Genomic DNA, 17,417 nt, shown 5'->3' with positions numbered 1-17,417 from the left:
AAATGACCACACTTTTTAATGACCACCCCTACACTATCAACCTCACCACAAATGTATGTTCTTACTAACCACACCTTCTATTAGAACATAACAACTCATTCCCAAACCAACAATACATTATGTTTCCAACCATCATAAGAACGATATGCATAACTCAAACAAACTTACCATACAATTAATCACAAAACAAAAAAACTTCTTGCGTGACCAAAACACACATCCAGCGGATCAAATTTAATTTGCACTAATCCAATGTTACTATAAAGGCACAAGACTCTGTAAACTTACCAACTATTAATTGCAACATAAAATGCTTAACTAATATTTGCACGGTTCTGGTCACGAAACTCTTTGTAAAAGACATTTTTGTCACAATAATTCAAAAGCAAGGGAACAAAGTATACCACCAGCTACAAGTATGTTAAACTATAAAAGTGGAAGCCCAAAGTACCTATATATGTAAAGCTTTCACATTATTTTCAAATTCTCTTATACTATTGAATAAATTTACTTAACTGCAGATAAATATGCATGGTCCGAAGGCATCTATCTCACAACATATATATTATGATAGTGTATATTGACCTTGTCGAACTTTTTAACTCTTTTGCACAAGATAACTAGGTCTGGGCATTCGGGGTCCCAATCGGGTTTCGGTTATGTCCAATCAGGTCTCGAATTTTTGGATTTATCAAAATCAGCCACATTTAGATTATATGAAATTTCGGTTTGGGACCGGTTCGGGTTCGTGTCGGGGTTAGTAAAGCTTCAAAAAAACGGTACAACTAGATGTACTTTCAGGTTCGGGTCCCAATAGGTTTTGTTTAAGAGTACCTTATTTGTATCTACTTTGTAACCAAAATATAAGTAAAATTGGTTCTTCGGTTTTAAAGTACCTGATTGATATTTATTTTGTAACCAAAACATAAGTAAAATCGATTCAAAAATAAAAAAAAGGAGCATCAAATGTGATCATTCAAAATCAATCGAAAGGTAAACATAGTTATTGATAGAAAGAAAACCAAATAAATAAAAGTATAAAACGAAAACCAAGTTCTCATGAAATGAAAAACATTATTCAGTGAAAACAAAACCAAAATCTAAAAACTTCAAGCTTCAACCGCCACCTTCAACCATCAACTTTCATATAATAGATAATTATTTTAGAAGTTCAATAATATTTTAGTGTATTTTGGATACATATTAGAAATTGAGATTATGTTTGGTACAAGTTCTTTTTTGGGATTTCAAATGTTTTGAGTTCTATCGGGTATCTATTTAGGTTTGGGTTCGGTTCGGATAATATTCCCGAAATACCATAAAACATAATCCATTTGGTATTTATGTCGGGTTCGAATTGGTTCGGATTTATTTTTGTCGGATCGGATTCGATTCAGATTTTGGGGTTCGGTTTATCTGTCCAGCCCTAAAAATCGTTAGCCAAATCCTGTTCATGGACATAACCATATCTTAAGTTTTAAACGTTATACTAGATTTTGATCCGCGCTTGAAATGCGCGGGTTTGTTTTTGTAATTAAATATATTTTAAGCGAATTTCTATATAAGATAATGTATAAGTTTGAGCACATTTATCCAAAACCACAGACCAAACTGTACCAAACTGAAAAACCAAAAATGAACTGAATTGCATAAATAATACAACAAATCATATATCTATGACTGAAAAATTGAAACCGAACCGAGAACCAAATGAGTACCTAAATTTTCAAATAAAAATTATATATTTAAAAATATTAATTACATTCAATTTTAAATAACCAAATATCCTAAAAATACTATTTATAAACCGGAGAACCCGAAAACTTGAATTACCCGAATATTTTTATTTGGTTGATAAATAATTTAGTTAACCAAAAGTATAATTTATGTATATAATTATTTATTTCAAATATATATATAACTATGTTTAATATAACACATAGTATCAAAACTATTTTCAAAATAGTATAATGTTTTAAAATAAGTAGATTTTGTTCTAAAACACAATTCTACTGCTAACATATTTTAAAGTATCGATATAGTGTTAATAAATAACAATGTGTTTTCAAAGTTTTTAAAAGTTATCACTAACCGATTTATAATTGGTTAGACTAAATATTTAATAGAACCGAAGATAAATAGTTATTTTCTGAAAATATAGCAGATGGAAAGATTGAACCGGTTTTACGTAGACCATAATCATATCTATGGATTTGTATAGGAACGGGTTTGGTATTAAATAATACCACCAATTTGGAATATTAAGTTGTGACAAACATCGTTTAGTTTGTGAATGATAATGTTGAAGTGTTCATATATATAACATGGTTAATTAAATCAGTTTAGTTACTAAGGTTGGTATAAAATAATGGTTAGATCTCTGTAAAAGATGCAATTTTTTTTACAATGGATATTGTATTATGTTTATAGTCTCCGAATGTATTTACTATTGAGTAAATCACAAGTAACCATATATACAAATATAGGGTGGACATTATTTAATAATAACACAAAATAATTATGATGGAATAATGTGTATATAGTAAATGTATATGTAGAGAATTAGGTTACTACCATTTTTTATGGCCAATTTGCCTTTAATGAAGAATAATGAAGTTAGTAGTATGAGAAATAATAGGAATTTTAGTTAAATGAAATGGTCTAACTATGACTTGTTTTAAGTAATTTTTTTAGGATTTCTTTTCTTTTAACAGTATTGATGCATAAACTATACCTTTTTAAAAATATTAAAAATATTAAAAATATTTAATTATTTGTAATCAATAAATTTAGCAAATTAAACACAAGATTAACATATCTAAATCTTAAAAAAAATAGAAAACTAATTCCTTGAATATAGGGCTTAAATTAGGATAATTTCGAGTCAAAAACGTCAAATTCCACGCAACTAGTTTTGGGTCAAACTCATTGACCGATCAAAACACCAAAATATCCATATCAACACCAAAATATCCATGTCATACTACCACGTCACAGAAGAGGAAAATCTAGGCTAGCACATTTGACTTTAAATGCCACGCTGGCATATACTACGTCTTGTTACATGAAAATAGTATTTACATGCACTGATACAGGCATGCCTCAGATCATATAGAAACAGATAGATACATACACATAAACCAAAACTATATATGTGTCATAGTTGTTAAACTATATAACCTAATCTCTCCTTAATACATTTACATAAATTAGTTATTTATGTTATTATACAAAGAGTTGTAACTCTTCATGTTAAGAGGTGTGTCTCTTAACCTAGTGATTCGATCTCTATATAAAGATCAATCATTTGTTTTAAACAAAAATACAGAATCTCAATAATACAAAAGTATTTTCAGAAAAGTTTATAAACCTGAAACGTTTATCTTATTCTTTCTCTCGGACTCGTGTGTAACACACTGTGATCGTTGTGTAACACAAGCGGTTGGTAAAAGATTAACATGGTATCAAAGCTTTACGATTGAGAGGACGAAGAAAAAAGCACTAGTAAGAGAAACACTTGGCGTGGAGAAAAGGAAGCTAGAGAATTCTGGCATACGATTTTGGAACCAAACGAAACGATGAAGAATCAAGTAATCCCCATATTTGATGGAGAGAAGTACGACTTCTGGAGCATTAAGATGACAACCATTCTCAAGACCAGGAAGTTATTTTCTGTGGTTGAAGAAGGCGTAGGAGCCCCACCAGCACAAGTGGATGAAACCCCTGAAACAGCAATGGCAAGATCGCTTAGAGAAGAAGCGATGATGAACGATACATTGGCTTTGCAAATTTTGCAAACTGCCGTATCGGATCATATCTTCTCACGGATTGCAGCAGCATCAACATCCAAAGAGGCGTGGGATGCATTGAAGGCAGAGTATGAATGCTCTCCTCAATTTCGTTTGATTCGACTTCAAACGTTGCGAAGGGAGTATGAGAATCTGAAGATGTATGAGAATGAAGACATTAAGGTTTTCACGGATAAGATAGTTGAATTGGCAAATCAATTAACTTATCATGGTGAACTGAAGACAGATGTTCAACTCATACAGAAGATACTCATCTCTCTCCCAGCCAAGTTCGATAGCACAGTCTGTGTGTTGGAGCAAACAAGTGATTTTACTTCAGCAAAGATGGCAGAGTTGATCGGATTTTGAAGGCTCACGAAGCAAGGCTGGCTGCAAGAGAAGAAAGCACAAGTGAAGGAGCATTCGATTCTCTGTTAAACACATAAATTCTGGTGTTACACCAAGACAACTCAAAGCGCCGAGGAGGCAAGAAGTGGTGTGGTTACTGCAAAAAGAACAACCATACCGAGAGCGAGTGTCTGAAGAAACAGAAGAAGGATGATCCAAAGAAGGATCACAGAAGTAACAAGGAGTGTTACAATTGTGGCAAGTTAGGCCACTTTGCAAATCAGTGCTACTCAAAGAAGAAAGAGAAGGCACATGTAAGTCTCAAAGAAGACTTGAATGAAGATCACATGTTGTTCAGTGCAAGCGAAGCAGCAACAACAGTGATGGAAGATGTCTGGTTAGTAGACAGTGGAGCAACTAATCATATGACAAAGGAGGAGAGTTACTTCTCAAAGCTTGATAGGAGTACCAAGGTTTCAATAAAGATTGGAAATGGAAGCACAGTCATGACAGCCGGTAAAGGAGATATTACCGTCATGACTAAAGGTAGCAAGAGACCATCAGAAATGTGTTCTTGGTTCCGGGTTTGGCGAAAAATTTGTTGAGTGTTCCACACATTGTTTCAAGCGGATACCGGGTGAGATTCCAAGAGAAGAGATGCATCATAGATGATGCAAAAGGAAGGAGGATAATGGATATCCCAATGACTCACAAAAGCTATAGAATCAGGATGAGTTCGGCTCAGGTAGAAGAAGCCATGAGCGCTAGTGATCAAGGAAAGATGAAGACATGGCAAAAGAGACTTGGTCATGTAGGCGACAAAAGGTTGCAACAAATGCAAGACAAAGACTTGGTAAAGGGATTACCAAAGTTTAAAGTCAAGAAGGAAGCATGTGAGGCGTGTAGACTTGGAAAGCAATCACGCAAAAGCTTCCCAAAGGAATCTCAAACTAAGACAAAGGAAAAGCTTGAGATTGTACATGCTGATGTATGTGGGCTGATGCAGCACCAGTCTGTTGATGGAAGCCGATATTTTTGCTATTCTTGGATGATCATACACACATGTGTTGGGTATACTTCATGAAGCAAAAGTCAGAGACATTCTCACTGTTCAAGAAGTTCAAAGCAATGGTGGAGAAGCAATCGGATTGTACCATCAAGACGCTGAGATCAGCTGGAGGTGGTGAGTTCACTTCACGAGAATTCAACCGGTTCTATGAAGGAGAAGGAATCATTAAGCAAGTCACATTGCCTTATTCACCACAACAAAATGGTGCAGCGGAGCGCATGAATAGTACCTTCGTGGAGATGGCTAGATCCATGTTGGCAGAGCAAGACTTACCGCTCAAGTTATGGGCAGAAGCGGTATATACTGCCTCATATCTTCAAAACCGTCTGCCATCAAAGGCGATAGAAGAAGATGTCACTCCTATAGAGAAGTGGTATGGACACAAGCCAGATGTTTCACACATGAGAATGTTTGGTAGCATATGCTACATACATGTCCCGGATCAAAAGAGGAAGAAGCTAGACGTCAAGGCAAAGCGTGGAATCTTTGTTGGATATAGCAACCAATCCAAAGGCTATAGAGTTCTCATCTTGGAGAATGAGAAGATTGAAGTATCAAGAGATGTCGAGTTTGAAGAAAGCAAGAAGTGGGATTGGAAAAGGCAAGAAGAAGTGAGGAAGACATTTGAGTTGTCTATGGAAGACTCTCACTCGCCTGAGGAACAAACCGAAGTTACATCCAGCCCTGAGGAACAAACCGAAGGTACATCCAGCCCTGAGGAACAATCCGGAGGTACTTTCAGTCTTGTTTTCATTCAAAATGATGATCATGATACTATTAGTGGAGATGAAGAAGCTTCTGAGGCCCCAAGGAAGTTCAGGTCCATGGTTGATATCATGGAAAGGGCACCGAGAGTATAGCTTGATGAAGCAGCTCAAGCGAAAGAAGCTTGTCTTCATGCACATGAAGAAGCATACACTTATGATGAAGCGTGTGGTACCAAAGAATGGAGAGAAGCAATGAATGAGGAAATAGCCATGATTGAGAAGAACAAGACGTGGGAACTAGTGGACAAGCCAAAGAAGAAGAATGTGATAAGTGTGAAGTGGATCTACAAGATCAAGACCGATGCAAACGACAATCACATCAAGCACAAGGCGCGGCTAGTTGCAAGAGGGTTCTCTCAAGAGTATGGTGTTGACTACCTTGAGACGTTTTCCCCTGTCTCAAGACATGATACAATACGAGCCATACTTGCCTATGCGGCTCAGATAAAGTGGCGATTGTATCAGATGGATGTGAAGTCAGCCTTTCTCAATGGCGACCTCAAGGAAGAAGTGTATGTCACACCACCGCCTGGGTATGTGACACACGGGAAGGAACACAAAGTGTTAAGGCTACACAAAGCTTTATATGGTTTAAAGAAAGCCCCAAGAGCATGGTATGGAAGGATAGATTCATACTTTCTTCAAAATGATTTTGAGAGAAGTATGAACGATACGGCCTTATACATCATGAAGCAAGGAGGAGATGTGTTGATCGTGAGTCTATATGTGGATGATGTAATCATCACAGGAAGCAACATTCAGAGCATCAACACATTCAAGGAGAACATGAAGAAAGAATTCGAGATGGTGGATCTTGGATTGTTGAACTACTTTCTTGGAATGGAAGTAATTCAAGACGATGGAGGCATATTTCTTTCACAAGAAAAGTATGCAAACAAACTTGTAGACAAGTTTGGGATGCGAGACAGCAAGAGTGTAAGCAACCCACTTACACCACAAGGAAAATGAGTTGAGGATGACAAGGAGTATGGAGATCCAACTAAGTATAGAAGCATCGTTGGAGGACTTTTGTACTTGTGTGCATCAAGACCTGATGTGATGTATGCAAGCGCCTATCTCTCAAGATACATGTCATCACCTCGCATGAAACACTACCAAGAAGCCAAGAGGGTGTTAAGATATGTCAAAGGAACATCAAACTATGGAGTGTATTTCACAAGCGTGAAAGAACCAAGACTTGTAGGCTACTCGGACAGCGATTGGGGTGGTTCTAAGGAAGACAAGAAAAGCACTTCAGGTTATGTGTTTACTCTTGGATCAGCCATGTTCTGTTGGCAGTCAAGCAAGCAACAAATAGTGGCTCAATCAGCGGCTGAGGAGGAGTACATAGCCGTGTGTGCAGCAGCAAATCAAGTCGTGTGGTTACAAAGACTATTTGAAGATTTTGGTCAGAAGTTTGAAGGAGGCATTCCGATCCTATGTGACAACAAATCAGCAATAGCAATTGGGAAGAATCCGGTGCAACACAGAAGGACGAAGCACATAGAGATCAAGTACCATTTTGTGAGGGAAGCTGAGCAAAAGGGAATCATTGAACTGAAGTATTGCAAAAGGGATGATCAACTCGCAGACATTCTCACAAAGGCATTGGGCGGTTCAAGGTTTGAAGATCTAAGGAAGCAGCTTGGAGTCAAGTCGAGATATGAATAAGGAAGAGTGTTAAACTATATAATCTAATCTCTCCTTAATACATTTACATAAGTTAGTTATTTATGCTATTATACAAAGAGTTGTAACTCTTCATGTTACAAGGTGTGTCTCTTAACCTAATGATTCGATCTCTATATAAAGATCAATCATTTGTTGTAAACAAAAATACAGAATCTCAATAATACAAAAGTATTTTCAGAAAAGTTTATAAGCCTGAAACGTCTATCTTATTCTTTCTCTCGAACTCGTGTGTAAGACACTGTGATCGTTGTGCAACACAAGCGGTTGGTAAAAGATTAACAATGGTTACATGAAACTCCCATAACCTCTTTTTCATTTATTTTCTGTCCAAACAGAAGAACCTTTGTTCTGTTTTCATTTGGTCATCTCTTTGTTTTTCAGTTTTTGTTTTTGTTTTCTCTTCGACGTTTGAATTTATTCGATGGATTTTCTCGTTCATACATCACTCATTCCAGCGTTATTCCACAAAGCATCCGTGCAGGCCCGCACGTTAATTTTCTTGCTATAGTTTCATTTTTTTTTTTGGAGATTTTCTCTCCTTAATTTTGGGAGAAAACTTTCAAATTAAACATTGGAGATCAAGAACACAACCATGTTGCAAGATCAGCTTTCCATCTTAATTATTCTCTTCTTTTCGATACCTTTTCATTTGCATTATCATGGATTAATTAAATAATGTTATTGTTTGCTCTTGGGATTTTGTTTTTAAGCATTGAGTTGAACATTTCATACTCTATTTTTATCTAAATACCATGTAGAGATCATAGAGATTCAAGTTTGATCTTATAAACTGAGTACTTTTTTTCTTTTTTCTAGTCTCTCTTATGGGACAACCCTAGAATTTCAGTTCATACGTTTTCTTTTTCTTTTTGGTGTAACATTGTTTTTTTCTCCTTACATTGCATTTATCTCCACTTTTAAATTTGTTCAGTCTTAGTATTAGTTTCTTTTCTTTCTCTACACAGTTCAAATTATATCTCCCAAAGATTATTTACATACGATTTTTGAACATTACCATTATTGTACTTATTCGCCTGGGGTGCTTGATTGTTATTTTTAAGCCAATAGAAAATCGTCACATAATATAGAATATGTTCTACAAGCATGAGTCCATTTCAATTGTTTCTATCATATTCGAGTAAACAATTTCTCACCTTTGAATTTATAAAATGTGGTTAATTACATTACTAGGAGTATTTTGATGTATGTATATATATATATATATATATATATATATGATCTAGATTCATAGTGAAGGTTTTTTACACGTTCTTATATCATATGAAGTGCATTTACCACTTCTCTGTGGGATAAATATCTAATTGTTGGTGCATACCAGGCAATGTTAAGTTATCTTCTAAACACCAAAATGAAATATCAGAATCAGGAAACTTTCCGTTTATAGAAACTCCACTCTTCTTTACTTTTGTTTTTTAGCCTTTGGAACTTTGGAGCACTTCTTATAAACACATCACACAGCAGAACACATGCATTTAATCTCTCTTTAACAACATTAGCGCTGCTCTAAACTGATATTAATAACCAAAAAGATTGGATTTGATCAAGACACAAAAATCTTGGAGTGTTTTGATGTCGAGAAACAGAATAAAGACATATCTTATAGATTCTATATAGAAAATTAAGCGCAAGAAAACAAATTTATATACTCCAGCATAAATCTGTCTTAGGAGCCAGTTTTGTTATCTCTCGAGGATCCCACATAGTTCTGGTTTCTTGTGACTAAACCCAAAACTTATATTATTCTCTTATTTTGATGCTTGGCTTTAACGTAATGTCTTCAAAAGATCTTTGATAAATTTAAATTCTTTGTTTGACATATTCTTTAAAATCTAACGTCTGTTTGTGTTATTTCACCAGGATGATATCACGAGCCCTCTTGGTGCTCAAATTTTCGATTTTTGTGATCCGCAACTGTTTCAAGAAACCTTCAATCAGTCCACTGAAGTCACCTCTGCCTCAAACATTCTTGACAAATCTGGGAGCTTCCATGACAACCACAGTGGTAATTCAAATACCAACACAATCACAACCACAACAACCGAGAACAGTAACACCTACACAAACAACAAATTTCAAGATGATGAAGACGACAATATTAATGCAGATATGTCCACAATTTTCGATTCACATGAAGATTTTGAAAACGACATAGTCGCTTCAATCGATTTCTCATCATCCTCTATGCAATATCCAGCTCTAGATCATCTCCTTACAACAACAAATGAAGATCAGTTTGATTTCGCACCAGGAGTTCAAGCTGTTCATCAGCTTCCTAACATATCATACTCTGGAGACACTCTGACTCTACCACATGTTTCCTCTTTAGCTCCTCCTCCTTTACCATTAGAGATTTTCGAAGAAGATTGCCTTTCTTCTGTCCCAAGTTACAGTATTGGCTTAAACCCTACTTCCCCTTTCTTCCGTGCATCCGGTTTACCAACACATACGGTGAATATGAACACCGGTTTATTATCTTCTGAAAGTAATTCCGGTTTATATCCTGGTCATGTTCATATGGGACCAGAATTCAACAAACCACGTGATCACTTGATGGATTTTCAAGCGGACAATGGTGGATTTTTCTGGTTTAATCCAGATGATCTCCAGGTAAAATTGAAAATTAATTTGGATATTCTGTCACATTTAACTGGTTCACGTTTATTAAAAAACGTGTGACTTGGTAAATGCCTACCAAATGCTAACCAATTTATCAAATAAACCGGTCTAGTGCAGCTAAATTCCGGGTTTTTTACTTGGTTATCTCCAGTCCAAAACTTTTTGTGTTTGGTTATAAAGAAACATGACCGGTTCAATATTGCTAACCGGGTAATTGTTTGTTGAGAAGGCACTTAATAGCATCGAGAACCAGAGCCACTTAGTGGTACTTCAGACGCATCCACCATTAGGACCGGTCGAGGTAACCGGTTTAGAAGACTCTACGTTAAATAAAGTAGTGAAACTCTCCTCCGAACAAAGGAAAGAGAAGATTCATAGGTACATGAAGAAGAGGAACGAAAGGAACTTTAGCAAGAAAATCAAGGTTCTGTTTTTGCTTATCAAACCGGAATAAACTTTTGGTTATTGTTATTCCATTTATATATTTTTTTGTTATAGTATGCGTGTAAGAAAGCATTGGCAGATAGTCGTCCAAGAGTTAGAGGAAGATTTGCAAAGAATGATGAATTTGGTGAACTACATAAACATGGTTCTTCAAGCCATCATTATGAGGAAGACGAGGACGGTGTAAGAACCCGGGTTTATATAAATTTTTGTTTAATTGGAGTGTGGATCTGAACTAAACCATTTCTATTTACAGGTGAGGGTGAAGGATGAGGAACAATTAGTAGATTCTTCAGACATTTTTGCACACATTAGTGGACCCAATTCCTTCAAGTGCAACTACCCAATTCAATATTGGACTTGATTTCAAGTCCTACATCTTAATTAAAGACTCATGTTTATAACATGATTCTTATAGTCTTATATATAAGTTAAATAGTACTTCTATAGAGCAATTACTTGTTACTTAATTAGTATATTTTATCTTTGTAACAAAACAAACGAATAACTAAAAAGAAGAAGGGTATAAAGGACGCTTAGGCAGGTTTGGATGAAATAAAACAATAGTGAAGAAGAAAGTTTACTACATTACATATATGAGATGTCTTGTATTTTGAATAGTTAAGTTGTATTCTTTTCACCTGAAGACTATATATATGTGTAAAACATTTGAATGTTAATCATGCATCTAATAATACCCGGTATGGAGGATTGGGCCAACAAAGGTTTATAGATGGATTATTTGATAAGGGCTTCTCTCTTCTATATACAAAGGTAAATATAGTAGTAACTGTGTAGTAAAACAGTTTCTTATATTTTCTTGATTGTTTTCTTTTGATCCGTTGCTGAAAATTGAAAACCATGTGTGAAAAACTGAAAACTGTTATAAATCAATTGGTGTATGTGCATAACCGACCCGGTCCATAACCGGCCCATATACTTAGAGAGAGACGGTCCAACCCTAGAGAGAGAGGCGGCCGCGAGACTTGGAGAGGAGAGAGAGGCGGCCGCGAGACTTGTAGAGGAGAGAGAGGCGGCTGAGACTTGCTTATTTCCTAATTCGTTTATGTTTATGCTTTGTAATCTTTCCTATTATTGTATTTCCATTTATCTCTCTTGTAACCCCTACATAAAGGGAACACTTATTCATTAATAATATACAGAAACTTACAGTTCTAAATCCTTAAGTTTACAACACGTTATCAACACGATAGCCTCTAACACCCTGAGCCTAAAACCAAATCGCTAAAACCCTAAAACCCTAAATGAAAAGGAATCTGCCTCGGAACTTCAAAGAAGCCGTTATCCCAAACCGTGAGGACCCACAAAACGATCAAAATATCAAATCGAAGCCCTGTCCGAGACGAATCAGTCAGTGCAAACTGTTTGTCGATCTGACCACCGACGCGCCTCACGCACAGATACAGTGCGCGCCGATTTGCTTTGGAACCCTAATCCGAACCCGACGATACCGACGATACCGACGAACCCTAATTCGTTCGCGACTAAGTTCCAGCTCGTGTCCACCTGATCAGCTCCAGCCCCAAGGCGTTCCTGATCCTAGACGAACTCAGCTCCATCCTACATCAAGGACAGCATCGCGATCCGACAGCAACAGCTTCGGTTCGCATCAGAGCTGCTCGCGATCCGATAGAAGCAGCTCGCGTCCCAGCCAGCTCGCGTCCCGATCGTGTCTAAGCTCGAGGTTCATTCATGGTGGTCCGATTTCTACAAACAACTAAACTAAAGGTATTTCAAATTCCAAGAACATAATGAATCGAATTTGGTTGATTGTAAAGAATGAAACCCTAAAATATAATCTCTAAGATGAAAGCCATAGGATAATAGATCAATCTCTAAGCGAGTAAATCGAAGCTCTATAAGTTCGATCCCCAAACCCTAAAAATCAAGATTGATCCATTGATCAATTAAAATCAGAACCTTAAAGGTTCTAAATCTCAGATCAAATCCCTTTGATCTACGATCAAATTTTCGAAATCCCTAAACCCTAATTCGAAAGCTATTGATTAATTAAAACTGATTGATTGATTGATTGAGATTGAATTTGATCATCCTGAAATTGAAATTGCTTGTTAATAAAATCGAAACACAAAAACCTTAATTTTGAAAATCGATTTTGATTGTTTAAAATTGAACATTGGTTGATTTGATCACCTAGAACTATTGTTAGGATTGTTCAAACTCGAATCTGATTGTCTGGCTTGTTTAAACTAAAACCCTAATGACCTAGTTTAGATTATTTTAAAATCAAAATCTGAAACTACATATTAGGTTAAACTGTTCTAGACTTGATCATACTCGTGGCCGTGTGGCCTTGTTGCATTTATACCATAACTTAATCACATTGATTGATTGCAATTACACTTAGAACTTATTCTAGGAATGGTGTTGAATTGAATCAAATAGCCGTGTGGCTTGATCTTTGCTTGGCCGATAGGTTTGCTTGTTTTGACTGCATCATGAACTGATAGAAACAAACCATGTTAGGATTGCAATTACACGACAAACTAAATACATAAAAACGAACTAGTTTGCATCCATGGCCGTGCGGCTTGCTCATTGGCCGTGAGGCATAGATCTTGGCTGTGAAGGCTTGTTTGATTGTTTGAACATAAAACCCTAATCGTTTAAACATTAAAAACTATTCCTAAAAGATCTAAAAATATTAATCTATAACTTCAGATGTCGAAAATCAACAACCTTGATTTCGCTGCCCTAAATCTATCTAGAGACAATTACCTTCAGTGGGCGCTCGATGCTAAGATCATCTTGAAATCCAAGGGTCTCGGTGAATGTATCACCGAGAACAATAATTCCAATGAAAAGGATCGTTACAAAGCCATCTTGATCATTCATCATCATCTAGCTGAGAGTCTCAAGGATCAATATCTAACCATTGAGAATCCACTAGATCTTTGGACAGAATTAATCGAGATATGATCACCAGAGAACAGCGATCTTACCAAAAGCTCGGTTTGATGGGACGAATCTGAGGATCCAAGACTATAAGTCTGTGGACGAATATAACTCTGCACTGTTTAAGATTGTTTCTAAAATGAAACTGTGTGGTGAAAGTATTACGGAACAGGATATGCTTGAGAAAACCTTTTCCACTTTCCATGCAAGCAATGTGCTGTTACAACAACAGTACCGAGAGAAAGGTTTCAAAACCTATGCTAATCTTATTTCTTGTCTCTTGCTCGCTGAGCTGAACAATGAATTACTAATGAGAAACAATCAGATGAGACCACTTGGATCAGCTCCAATACCTGATGCACACGCTACAGAGGACAGTAAAGAGTCCAACCACATCCAAGGAAATGGCCAGCATGGCCGTGGTCGAGACAAATCGAATGGACGTGGCCGCGGTCGAAGATCCTATGGCCGCAGGCGAGGAAATGGTCGAGACCACGGACGGGACCTTAGCTCATTTGGACGAGGCCATGGTCGTGGCCGTGGATCTTCTTTCAAACCCCAACACTCGACTAAATCAGAGAAATATGTGTGCCATAGATGTGGAATGAGCAATCATTGGGCTAAGACTTGTAGGACTCCCAAGCATCTAGTTAACCTCTATCAAGAGAGCTTGAAAGGGAAGAATCCTGAAGCCCATATGACTTACCAAGATGATGAAAACGACTTCAATCATGAGAAGGACGATCTTATGGATTATGAAACTTCAGATTGTATAAAAAAAAAAAACTGAAGATTGATTTCGACATTTGTAATCTAAATTCTATGTTCTTTGTTTTGATGTTTTTCATTTCTATGTTTTTCATTTCTGTGAACTTGTTTTATTAAAACTTAATAAAAGGAATGAATGATTTTTGAAAACGCCAATATGATTTGCGGGTATGGTACAAATTAAGGGCTATGGCCAGATATGTATAAGGGAAAAGCATTTAGATGCTTTATATTCACCCAGAAAAATCCACTGAGATTATATAGAGATATAAGAATAAATGGTTTTCATATTGAAACAATGAGCGAAAGAAACAAAAAGTTCCTTCAGATATATGTATAAAATCTCCCAAGGCCATGATGAGTCCTAAAAAAAAAAAAACTATACATGCATTCTCTATTGATCTAGACTATGCCAAGATCAGTATGATAGAGGCAATAGTCATGGTAACCAGAATGGTTTACCCACGAAATTATACACTTTATGGTATGACCGGATTGGCCATCCTGGTCCAAAACATGAAGCGAAATTGATATTGGAAAGGGCACAAAGAGTTATCCCATAGAATCTCACGTGTGTAGCATGAACACAAGGGAAACTCAATAGGCCATGATGTCCCAAAGCACTTAAAGATTATAGTATGTCCATGAGGGGGCAGTGAGGACAAATCCGCACATGTCCATACTATATATAGCTTGGCTGAATCCTTTTATAAATCTGTATTGGCCATTACCCATAGGTCCAAACTCTCAGTCCAAGGCTTGGGGACAAACGAATTTACATGCATCTTAACTAATAAGCATCAGACCATTAAGTGAGCATAGATATTCCCATCTCAAATTTATTACGGTTCATGAGCCAGACATATAACATCTTGAGATATTTGGATAAGCCACCACAAATATATGTGCTGTCTAAGATGGATCCTTAGAAGAGGATGAGGATGGGGATATATGTTGGATATGAATCTCCCACAAATAATAAAGTACCTTGAGCTAAATATGGGTGATCTATTTAGTGGCCAAGAACACGGATTTCAAAGTTTAAATGGATCCGACTATCCAACATTAGGGGGAGTAAATAATAACCTGGTAAGAGAAACATAATGGCATCGACCATCATTGTCTTGGCAAGATCCTCGGACTAAAGAATGTAAAATAGACATCCAAAGATTATACATTTACAAAGCTAGCTAATCAAATGCCAGACACATTTGCTGACCGGAAAAAGAATGACTAAGTCATATATAAACCAGTTTGTAAAGCACCAACTAAATTGATGTCCAAGAGAGACACAGTCAAGTTACTACAGAGTCTATACAAGATAGACCAATAAGTTCCAAAGATAAGAATCCTCGGAAACAAAAGAGAAAGGTGCATAGAATGATAAAACAAATCTGAGGTCAAGGAAACCATCCTAGACATAGAGATAAGGCCGGCCGGCTCTAAGGAACAGGTACCAAACAATGTAGCTTGGGACGCCAAGCTGCAAAGTATTAAAGGTCCCGATAATAATGAATCTCAATCGATTATATCATGTCTGGAACATAATGGAACACAATAAGGAATGTCGACATAAGATGATACAAGGTAACACTTGAATTTATGAATATAAGCGAGGATCATGAACCCATATCAATATAAGAGTGCGCACTCGTAGAACAGATTGAATGGAAACGTAGGGTTAAATAGTTTAAAGAAGAAAGGCGTATTTGGCCATATGATTAAGACGCCATATGATGTTAAAACCAGTGGATATAAATGAGTCTTGTGAGGAATAGAAATCGTGAGATATAAAGCTAATGTTGCACAAGGATTCTCACAAAGACCAGTAATAGATTATGAGAAGATATACTCCCATGTGGTGGATGCAACTACTTTTAAGATTTCTCATAAGTCTGGCTATATAAGAGAGAAAATTAGACTTGCAGCAAACTGATGTAGCGACTGCATCTTTATATGGTCCACTGGATAATGAAAATACTAGAGGGTATTGAGCTGAATGTACAACAAGTTCTCGAGAACAATATTGATAATCATCGAAATATATGATCTGAATATCCTAGGAACCTCTGGATACAATTTCCCAAACGGTTGAATACCTTAAGAAAGAATTCGAGATGAAAGATCTCGGGAAAACAAAATTCTGTTTGGGATTACAACTTGAGTACATAAATGATGGGATCCTTGTGCATCAGATGGCATAACACTGAAAAGGTACTCAAGAGATTCAATATGGTTGATTGCCATTCTCTGACCAGTACCATGGTGGTGAGGTCTCTCGGCCTGGACACTGACTCATTCCGTCCCAAGATGGACGATAAAGATGACCTACGTCCCGAAATGCCATATCTCAATGCCATAGGAGCTTTAATGTACTTGGCAACTCACACACGACCTGATATAAGCTTTGCCGTGAACCTACTATCTAGGTTTAGCTCTTGTCCGACCCAGAGGCATTGGAATGGGATCAAACATGTTCTTCGTTACCTGCAAGGAACGAAAGACTTGGGTCTATATTATACTAACCATAACAAAGATGGTTTAGTTGGCTTTGCTGATGCTGGTTATTTATCAGATCCACATCAAGCTCGATCACAGACAGGATATGTCTTAACAGATGGAGGTACTGCCATATCATGGCGTTCCATGAAACAAATCATCGCGGCCACTTCATCTAATCACTCGGAAATCTTGGCCATACATGAGGCCAGACGCGAGTGTGTTTGGTTGAGGTCGATGACCCAACACGTCCGAGCTGATTGCGGGATGGCCGAGTGCAAAAAGCCAACCGTGATGTATGAGGACAATGCTGCGTGCATTGCTCAGCTCAAGGACGGTTACATAAAAGGTGATAGGACGAAGCACATATTGCCTAAGTTCTTTTTTACTCATGAGCTTCAGAAAGCCGGTGAGGTCCAGGTCGTCCAAGTACGATCCAGTGACAATTCAGCTGACCTATTCACCAAG

General features: G+C 36.9%; 1 protein-coding gene across 1 annotated transcript; it reads left to right on the top strand.

Moving 5' to 3' along the window:
- Positions 1-9,533: 9,533 nt before the first annotated feature.
- On the top strand, positions 9,534-11,719 carry LOC106453484 (the record flags this gene model as incomplete). Its single annotated transcript, XM_048755464.1, has 1 exon — positions 9,534-11,719. A coding segment is annotated over one exon (828 nt), but the record flags the coding sequence as incomplete, so codon positions are not given.
- Positions 11,720-17,417: the final 5,698 nt, after the last annotated feature.

The sequence above is a fragment of the Brassica napus genome, chromosome C4 (assembly GCF_020379485.1).
Source record: "Brassica napus cultivar Da-Ae chromosome C4, Da-Ae, whole genome shotgun sequence".
Classification (NCBI taxonomy): domain Eukaryota; kingdom Viridiplantae; phylum Streptophyta; class Magnoliopsida; order Brassicales; family Brassicaceae; genus Brassica; species Brassica napus.
Note: the sequence above shows the minus strand (reverse complement) of the source record. Positions and strands in the feature narration are given on the sequence as shown.